The 9,964-nt window shown below is 59.9% G+C and overlaps 1 protein-coding gene across 1 annotated transcript; it reads right to left on the bottom strand.

Annotated features, from left to right (window-relative positions):
* Positions 1-13: 13 nt before the first annotated feature.
* HES5 (hes family bHLH transcription factor 5) lies at positions 14-3,826 on the bottom strand. Its single transcript, XM_064281126.1, has 3 exons — positions 3,732-3,826; positions 3,461-3,626; positions 14-3,294 (listed from the first exon to the last, which is right to left on the bottom strand). Exons 1-3 carry the CDS (start codon positions 3,783-3,785, stop codon positions 3,023-3,025), a joined length of 492 nt encoding a protein of 163 aa, XP_064137196.1. The 5' UTR covers positions 3,786-3,826; the 3' UTR covers positions 14-3,022.
* Between the last annotated feature and the right edge of the window lie 6,138 nt (positions 3,827-9,964).

Raw genomic sequence — 9,964 nt, forward strand, 5'->3', positions numbered from 1 at the left:
TAGATTATGCTAATGATGATCCCGCCCCGCCCGCCTACCTTGGTCTTCTCAGCCGCTGGAGCCGCCGGGGGCGGGCCTGGGGAGGGGTCGTAGGAAGCTGGGCTGCGAGAGGGCCCGCGGCTGTTCTGCGGAGACTGCGCCTCGGCACTAAACATCTGGCGTGTGTTGTGGTTTTTTTTTTTTTTTTTTCCCTCCCCACTGAGCTGGCCAGATGCTTAACTCGGGTCCTCTGAGCTGGTGCTGAATAAGACAGGGCAGGCGGCGTTCCGGCTTCCAGAGCAGCCATGGAACTTGCAGAAGATAACACCTGCCTCTTGGCCCTGCGAGCGCGCTCTATAAGCTAGGCTCCGGCACGCTAGGGTGCACATGACGTCTCTGCTAGGGTGACCCACCGTCCAGGTTCAGTGCTAAAAGTCCTATGCAAGCAAGGAGGAGGAGAGGACTCTGCCCCCAAGGAGCCCCCAGCCCGGGTCTAGATAGGCCTGGGACACAGACCCGCAGCTAGGGAAGAGGAGCGCTCTGCTGGCGTGCCACAGAAAATACAGCGGAAGCAGGCCCCTTCCTGCACCGCCAGGAAGCCTGCCTGGAGGAGGTGCCTTCCAGCAAGGGATGGGGGAGGGGGGGACCAATGGGAGTTTGCTGAGAAACACGTTGAGACTTGAGACTGCTGCAGAGCAAGGACGCAGGAAATGTCTGAAATGGCTTCCGGAGCGAGTCCCTCAAAGAACCCAGCACAGAGGCAGGCAGACTCAGCCCCTGAGGTCGGTTTCCTGCCTCCCAGGTGACCCTGGTCATTGCTGTGTGCCTCTGGACCTTAGCCTCTCTGCAAACTGAGAGTGCCACCAGCTGCTAGACAGGTTCCTGGGAGCCCTGAAAGAGCCAAAACAGACTCATGGGCAGCAGGAGTGCAGAGCCCTGGGCAGAATTCCAGGGTGTATTAGGTGGGTTCGCAGTGCCTTCCAGGAGATGGCTGTGCTGCCGTAGGTGAGCCTGCCTAAAGGAGGCTCTGGTAAAGGAGGGCAGAGGGTCTGCTCCCCAGAGGGCATAGCAGGCGACATGGCATAGTGGCCTGGACAGCGGGGTGGCCCCTGGGCCAGCCCAGCCAGCAGGCACAGTTCACAAGGGCAGCGGCGCTCCTCCCAGTCACGATGAATCCACATGCCTGCAGCGAGCCTCCCCTGTCCCCTGCCCACCACAGCTGGGGCTCAGCAGCTACCAGAGAGGGCCGGTGGCAGACACTCGGCTGGCCCAGAGAAGGCAGTTTTCAGAATGAGCCAGAAAGGGCAGAAGGCAGAAGGGAGAGAGGGATGAGACCCGCGCTGCCTGAATTGTCATCAGAAAGTATCTGGGAGTCTCTGGAGTGCCAGGCTCTCCTTTCTGCTCCTTGCTGGGTGGATTTCACCCCTTGGGGAAATGGCACTTGGGTGCTGAAGTTCTAGGTTCTTGCAGACTCAACCAAAACCCCGTAGCCTGCCTAAAAATAGGTGCCCTTTCAGAGCAAGGGAGCAGCCGTGGCCGAGTCACCACCAGCACTGTCTGTTCCAGCTCGGCAAGCGGCCTGCAACTGGGAGGACAGGGCGGACACCTGGGAATTAGCTAGATAGGTGCCTCTGGGAGGGAGCTTCTGCCAGGGCTGCAGGTGGCTGCAGGCTGGAGGGGAGGGGCAGGGGCTGGCGGTAAACATTTCCGCCTGTTTGTTTGGCCTGGCCAAGCCCCCTTTGATTGCAGCAAGGGCTCCACAGCAGGCTACAGGTCCCCAGCCAGACATCAGGAAGGGCTCACCCATAGCTGTCACTTTGTCCTCACCCAGGCCCTGGAACTCGGGTCTCCCGCCTGATTGCCCCTCCTCCACACACAGAGGGAATGCAGTCTACAATGTCCCTCACCTTCCAGCCTCCCTCTCCCCTCCCTCCCTCTCCCTTTTCTCCTTAGCGTTCCTCTCCACTTTCCCTCTTTCCTTGCTTCTCCCCTCCCCCCTTCTTCCTTCCAGCTTCTCCCCTGCCTCCTCTTTCCCTTGTTTCCAGCTCCTCCTCTCTTTCCCTCCCTTCTTCCTTCCCTACTTGTTTCTCCCCTCCCTCCTTGTGTCTCTCCTCCTTACTCTTCCCCTCCCTCCCTAATTTCCAGCTTCTCCTCTTCGTGTGCTTCTCCTGCCCTCTTCCTTCCCAGGCCAGGACCCAGACATTCTTCCAGCAGCCAGAGGGTCACTGCTAAGCAAATCTCCAGCTGTGGCCACACACCGTGGCCATGCTCACTCTCCTTCACCCCTAAAGACCTGGCCTTCCACCCCCGTGCTGGCAAAGACACCCTTGTAAGGCAGAAGAGGAGACAAGGACTCAACAGTCAGATTTTATTAAAAGCCTGCAGAGCAGTCTGCATAACAGACTTCAAATACTGAGTACAGACATCACGCCCACGCATGCCCACGTGCACCCACACACAGGAATCCTTTAAGGATCGTTATGGGGACCCACCCGCCCCAAACAGCCCACTATGAGCCCCAACCAGACAGCTGAGCACACAAGGGTGCCTTTCAGGAAGGAATCCACTGCGTGGCTCTTCCATGCCCTCAGGCTGTTACTCTCTCTCCTATGAGGATGCACACTGAGTTCGCCTTCACAAAAGGCAAGACAGCCCCCACTGCACGGCCGCCCGGGGGCGTGCCCACAGCCACAGGCCTGAAGAAAGTCCTCTACAGCAGCTCCCGCCAGCCCCACCACCTACAAATATCATAGACCCCGGCATGTGGCCGGGACTTCCCAGAAGTCACTTGCTGAAATGCAAACACAGAACGACCCCTTGGGGTCAGATGCTGCAGCAGCTCTCTCTGAAGAAGATTGGCCCTGATTGTCCTAAAAGGACAAGGGCCGGCACACATTCTCTGAGAATGACTCCCTTGCTGGCCCACCAGCTGGGGAACAAGCCCTCCAGAGAGGCCTTCAAGCTGGACCGAGGGGATGGGAAGGCGCTTCCCTACTCGGGAGAGGAACGGCTTGGCTCGCCCTCTGGTCCTGGGCAGTCCCGGTCACCAGGGTCGCCAGAGGCCGCAGGCGGGCTGCCTTGGGGCAGCAGCCTTGGCAGAAGTGAGCGCAGGCAGAGGCGCCGCGCTGGCAGCTGGGGGCTCCTTAGGCGCAACCGAGGTGGCTGGGGGTCTCTGGAAGTGGTAAAGCAGCTTCAAGTGCGTGTCGCTGGCCGCGTGCAGCGTCAGGAACTGCACGGCCTCTTGCAGGCACCACGAATAACCCTCACTGTAGTCCTGGTGTAGGCTCTTGGGGCCGGCGGCAGCGGCAGCAAAGGCTGCAGGGAGATAGGCAGTGAGCCGGCGGCGGGCACTGGGAGACGGGGAGCAGGGACACCGGGAGCTGGAGATCTGGGGAGCGGTGACCCAGGGAGCGGGGCCGAGGCAAGGGGGACCCGCAGCGGGGTGAAATTCAGGGACCGGGAGAGCGGGTGCCGCGCTCACCTTTGCTGTGCTTCAGGTAGCTGACGGCCATCTCCAGGATGTCAGCCTTCTCCAGCTTAGAATTGGGCTGGTGCCGCGCGAACTCCTGCTCCAGCAGCAGCTTCAGCTGCTCGATGCTGCTGTTGATGCGGTCGCGACGCATCTTCTCCACCACTGGCTTGCGCAGCTGGGGAGGAGGGGGCGTCAGAGGGCGCGGACTCGCGGGCGGGCGGGCCAGAGGGGATCGCTCGGGGAAAGACCGTACGGAGACGACGGCGGGGCTGGCACTTACCCGGTTTTTCTCCTTGGGGCTGAGCAGCTCCACGGCCACAGTGCTGGGGGCCATGCCGGCGGGCGCGGAGGAGCGGGCGAGGACTGCGGTGGCGGGCCAGGCGCTGGCCGGACCGGGCGCGAGTCGCTTGATATAGGCGCCGGCGCGGCCAGGGCCTGGGGCCCGGGCGCCGCGGCGGTTCCCACGCTCGGCAGCCAATGGAGGCGCAGGCCGCACAAAGGCGCCGGCCCATTAGCACACGCTAAATTGCCTGTGAATTGGCGCGGGCACAATGGGCGCTCCCTGAGGAGCAGGTGGGCCGCGCGGCACAATGTCCGGGCTGTGGGAACACGCTCTCCCTCATTAGCATCCCGGGCCTGATGCTGAGACCCGCGCCTCAATATGCTGCCTTTTCCCAGGCTGCAGGGACGCCGGGGAGGGGAGGGGGCAGGTCAGGAAGAAGGGGCCCCTCCCTTGCCCTCCCCTCCCACTCGCTCCCCTCCTCCCCACCCCCGCTCAAAAACCACAAGGGATGATAAGGGAAAAGCTTAAGAATTAACAAGAGCGGAGAGTGGCTTAACGGCAGCTTTCCACACTCCCTGAAAGAGACTCATGCCCAGCTGGGAGGTGAGGAGGGGCCACACGTCTCCTGGACTGGCGTCTGGTCACCTGGACCGTAGGTGGACACAGTCAAGGAAAGGCCCTAGCTCCTAGGATCAGACCTGGCAGCCATGTTGCTAGTCCCCTGGCTGTGTCACCTGGGACATGTGACTTACCCAAGCCTCAATCTTCTCACCTGGAAAATAGGCAACCTGCCTCCCTGGCTGGGGTTCAGGGAGCTTCAGGGAGACAGAGTGCCCAGCGTGGAGCCTGGCATTTATCCAGTCTCCTGGGGCCCCTGTACCCTATCCTCCTGGGAGCAGCCTGGTAGGCAGTAGCATTTGGGGTGCTCCAGCCTCACCCCACCCCCATCGGGCTGGGAATTCAGCCACACTTGGTCCAGACCAGCTGCCTTAGAATCCTGGGGCATCCTAGGCGACTGGGTGGCCTCTCTGCTGGCCTCACCCCATTGTGGGGTAGGGGTGCCTGCCTGGAGCCCAGGTGAGCCTTGGGGCTGGGAGAAGTCTCCCAGGGCCTGGCATGACTGGTGGGAGGCCACAGCCCCCTGTCACCCCTCTGCACAGCCCATTGGGCACTTCTGGGGTCTGCTTTCTTCAGGCATCTTGCTAGTGGGTGGAGAGGTGGGCACCAGGGGAAGACAAGAGGGTCTAAGCAGGGCAGGCCTGGAGCCCACATGGATGCAGTGCCACCCAGACTGGCCCTCTAGGGACCCACTTGACAATCTGACAACTCCAGTTCTTGACCAGCCAGCTGAGGGCCAGTGGCTGTTTCAGGCCACCAGCCCCACCCTGGCCCCTTGGGGAGAGTCTGCTGTGAACCTTTTGCCCAGAACAGTCCCTTGCCTCTGATCCCTGCAGCCTGCAGGGACTGAGAGAGGGAGTGGGGCTTGGGCTGTGTCCTACATGCCCCCTGCCAGCTCTCTTTCCCAGCATCTTGTGGAGAAGGGGCAGGTGGGACTCAGCCAGGTGCTAGGGGAAGACAGGGTCTGGAGCCCACTGGACCAGGCACTTTAGCCAGAGTTTAAGTCCAGAGGCACAGCTCCATGGACAGCAGTCTTGTCCAGATATGTCTGGGAATTAGGTGGTGCAAACAGTTATGAGCTTGAAAGGCTGGTGGTTCGAACCCACCCAGAGACACCTTGAAAGACAGGCTCGACAATCTGCTTCTGAAAGGCCACAGCCTTGAAAACCCTATGAAGCGTGGTTCTACTCTGCACACATGGGGTCACTTTGAGTCAGAATCGACTCAGTGGCAATCAACAACAAACAAGGGCCTGGTCTTGGCAGTGACTCACAGCTATGAGTGGCCTGTTAGGTGGATGTGGCTCCAGATGTCCCCAGCACAAGGAACCTAGCAGTGGAGCCATCAGGGGAGGAGGTAGGGCAGTGCCAGGACACCAGGGTGGGGCTTTGCTTGGTGCCAGTGGAATCACCAGCCAACTGGTCCAGCATTGGGTCAGGCTAGGCTGGGGATTAGGGGAGTCCTGGGGTGGAACCTCCAGGTAACTTTAAAGGGGGGAGGAGAGGAATCCCCTAGTCACTCTTCCTCCCATCCTGCCCCCAATAGCATCTCCCTTGAAGGTGACACAGGCCGCAGGCTGTCTGTGGGAGAAGGGGAAGCTGAGGGCCAGGGTGGCCTCACCAGAGGTGGGGGCTCCTCTGTGAGCACATGGGTCCTTCCTATGGACACATGGCCCTTGTTTGATGCACAAGGGCAAAGGACACTCAGGGTGGAGGTGAGGTGCCAAGCCTTTGGGCAGCCCTGGGCTCTCACATCACTGACAGCCTCAGGGCAGGCCAGGGTCCCCAGGCTGAAAATGGCACCAGGGGATGCCCAAAAGGGGCTCATGCTGGGTGGCCATCACACTTCACGCCTGCCACTGGTGGTTGGGGGCTCTCTGTGGGCTGTCTGGGGCTGAGGTGGGCAGGATGACAGTCACCTGTGTTCCCATAGCCCACATCCTGCCAGCCTAGGGCCCAGTACGAGTAGGCACTTAGCCAAGCAAGAGCTGGGTGGGACTGCAGGGATGAGGGGGCAGTTTGTGCCAGCCCTGGCCACAGTCTACCACCTGGGGATGGGGGTTGAGCCCACATGTGCCATGACCACTGGGCTGCTGGCAGCAGGGCCCCAGAGCTGGGCCCAGATGTGGGGGGTGGCACTCAGGCAGGGGCTCTGCACCCCACCCCCCACCAGGCATCGGAAGAAACAGTTGGCTGGGGCTGGTGTCCCTCCCCCAGCTGGCTCCACGGCCAAATGAGACACGTGCCTGGAGCAGTCCAGCCCCCCTTACCCCATCGCCCGCCCACCCACCTGCAGTGGCCAGGGTGAGGGTAGCGGGTGGGCAGAGGGGGCTGTGGCCTCTCTCCCTCTCCTCCTTCCCCTGGGCTGCACAGCTTTGATCCAATTTTCGATTGTGGGAAATATGAAATGAATGGTGTTAAATCCTGTCCGGTGCGTGGGCTGCAGTAAGGGGCGGGGGCGGCCGCCTGGCCGGATGAAAGGCCTGCTCCCTCCCTGGGTGCGGGCCAGATGGCTGCCCCGCCAAGGCTCAGGAGGCCTCTGAGGCACACGCCCGGCCTTTGTGGGCCGTTTAACACTATGAATGGGGCCAAAGTGTGGGAAACTTGCTGGGCTCCTGGCTCACACCATCCGATGTGAATAGCACCCGCGTGGCCCTGGGAGGGGCTGGGGGGAAAGGAGGGAGCTGGAGGCCTGGTCCCAGGAGGGCTTTACTGTGCAGAAGCACCGTGGAATGTGGCGAGGAGCTCAGATCATCCCCTTGGCTGCCCCCAAAAGCCATGGAGGGGTGGGCTGGGGTGGCTTTGAGGAGGTAAGGTAGCTTGTCCTTCCTGCAGTTCCCAGAGCCCTCACCTTGGAGAGCTCAGTAAGTCTGAGGGGCCAGCTAGTTGGGGTGAGGGGGTATCTGGAGTTAATGATGTGTCCCAGAAATAACCACTGTGGCAGAGAGCCTCGGTGTGGATGTGGAGTCTCCTGGCAAACCGCGCTAGTTGGTCATGGTTATGTTAAACTCACCAATCAAGGACCATAACAGTTTCTAAGTAGCCCCTACCTCCTACACCACCCCAGTCTCTGCAGTAGGAAGACTCCTTGGAGAAGAGCCACAAACTACTCCCCTCCTAGGCACCTCCCCCCCGCCCGCCCCCCACACTGGAACTGAAGCCTTTAATCACCTCTGGCACTGGAACCTCCTAGGCCGTGCAGGCTGGGCTGGCCTGGGGCACCCTGCCTCACCCACCTGCCTCCTGTCCACCTGCTCCCCTGAAGCCCAGGTGTAAAGCGTGAGTCCCAGGATTGAGTGTGCAGGCCATTGTCCTGCGAAGGGCCAGGGTCCCCCCACAGTGTGTGTGTGGAGAGCAGGCAGGATGGGGAGGGTTAGGAGCTATGCTGGCCGTCTGGGAAAGGAGAGACAGGGATGGCCCAAATCTCACCACTTTTCCTCCTTCTGTCCCAGAAGTCCTTCCTTGGTGGAAATGCAGAAAGTCATGCCACCCGGGAGGTGGGGAGATGGCCTTACTCCCAGGTTGCTGGAAGCATGACTCTCTCTGTCCAGGAAGCTGCCAGGGCCCCCTCCCCCGCTCCCCTCTCCTCTTCTCCTCTGCACAGACCTGGGGGTGCCGCCTGGCTTTGTGCTGTGCATGTGGCCCATCCAAATGCAGCATCCCCCCCCTCCACTCCAGGGGCTCCTGGTAGGGCCCCAGGCCCTCCCTCCATCGCTAGAGTGGTCCCCCTGTGGTCTCTGAGCAAGGGGGCACTTGGGCTCCTGTCCCCAGGTGTGGACCAGTCCCAGCCACTGAGGATGCCTGGGGGCTGTAGTGTCTAGTAGCTGATTAGCCTACTTGACAGTGGAAGGGGGTCAGGGTCTCCCTTTGGGAAGAGCTGTAGGGAGGAGGGAGTAAGAGTCCACAGTCATTGAGTTTGGAATGTGAAATCTCTAGCTATGGTGCAGTGGTGAAGAGGGAATATCCCTTTCCCGGTTTTAAAGACAAGGAAAGAGAGGGTCACAGAGGTTAAGTGACTTGCCCATGGTCTCCATACCCTGGGACAACTAACACTACGTTGATGATGATAGTGATAATGTACCATGAATCGGAGCATTTACCGCAGGCTAGGCCAACTGAGTGCTTTCCCTATGTTTGCCAGGTTAGCCTTCACCACGTGGATACTATTTATTACCCCCATTTTACAGATGAGCCAACAGGAAAAGAGAGGCGCAGAGGCCACACTGTGGGTGAGGGTCACAGTTGGGATTGGAACCTGTGGCACTTGTTATTTCTCGGTCCTGAGGAGCCAAGGAAGGTCCGGTGAGAGGGAGTGAGGAGAGTAGGCCCGGGGCAGGGAGCCTAGGGCGCTAATGTGTTCGGAGTTCCAAGAGGAGGAGCGAGACCAGGCGTGCGGGGTCTGAGTCCCTTTGAGGGGGCGTCGGGGAATGGCTGGCTCTCCCCGGTGCAGCGAGCCCCTTCCCGGGTCCCCAGCAAGGGGAGGGCGGCTCCTCGATCCATCGGCGGCGCAAAGAGCGCGCGCTCCAGATGGCGGGTGGCCGCGTGACCGCGGACAAAGGCGACCACGGCCAGAGGCGGTCCGCAAGGGAGGCACGCGCTGCCCTTTGTCACCGCCAAAGGCCGCCAGGGGCGCGGGGAGTGTGGGAACCAACGGCTGCGCACCCACCAGGGTTAGCAAGGCTCTGGGGCCCCTCCCCTTGGGCGTGACCCCTTTCGGCCTCAGCTCCCGGCAGCCCCTTTGAGAGCCAGAGCAAAGGACTGGGTGGAAGAGATGGCGGGGGGGGGGGGCGTTCTTTCTCCCTCCGTCCCTCCCCACTTGTGAAAGATTATCTTTCTCTGGCGGGGGGTGGGGCAGGAGGCGACTGGGAGGAGCAGGGGACTGAGACCTGCCCCCCGCCCCCACTGGGGAGGTGGTGGGGGCTGAAATTGGTCCGGGGAGATCCTCACCTGGAGAAAGTAGGGGGTTTACGTCCAAGAGGAGCACACCAGCGGCCAGGCCACCTGATCAGGGTAGGAGACCAAGGGAAGCTCCCAAAATGCCCACAGAGTTTGGGGGGCATGACTATGGATAGTTTTTCTTCAATGTCTGTATTTTCCAAATGTTCCTGAACGACCATTCAGAACTTATGTAATTTTAAAGAATAATCCGAACAAATGAATATAATTTTATTTGTGTATGTATATTAAATCTGCTGCAAAAGACCTCTTAAAAATGTTAAAAACCAAAGATGTCACCTTGAATACTAAGGTACGCCTGACTCAAGCCATGGTATTTTCAATCACCTCATGTACATGTGAAAGCTGGACAATGAGTCAGGAAGACTGAAGAAGAATTGGCGCCTTTGAATTACAGTGTTGGTGAAAAATATTGACCATATCATGGACTGACAGAAGGACCAACAAATCTGTCTTGAAAGAAGTCCAACCAGAATGCTCCTTAGAAGTGAGGATGGCGAGACTTCGTCTTATGTACTTTGGACATGTTATCAAGAGAAACTGTCCCTGGAGAAGGACATCATGCTTGGTAGAGCATCAGTAAAAAAGAGGAAGACTCTCAACGAGTTGGATTGACACAGTGGCTGCGACAACGGGCTCAAGCATTGCAACAATTGT

The sequence above is a fragment of the Loxodonta africana genome, chromosome 3, assembly GCF_030014295.1.
Source record: "Loxodonta africana isolate mLoxAfr1 chromosome 3, mLoxAfr1.hap2, whole genome shotgun sequence".
Classification (NCBI taxonomy): Eukaryota; Metazoa; Chordata; class Mammalia; order Proboscidea; family Elephantidae; genus Loxodonta; species Loxodonta africana.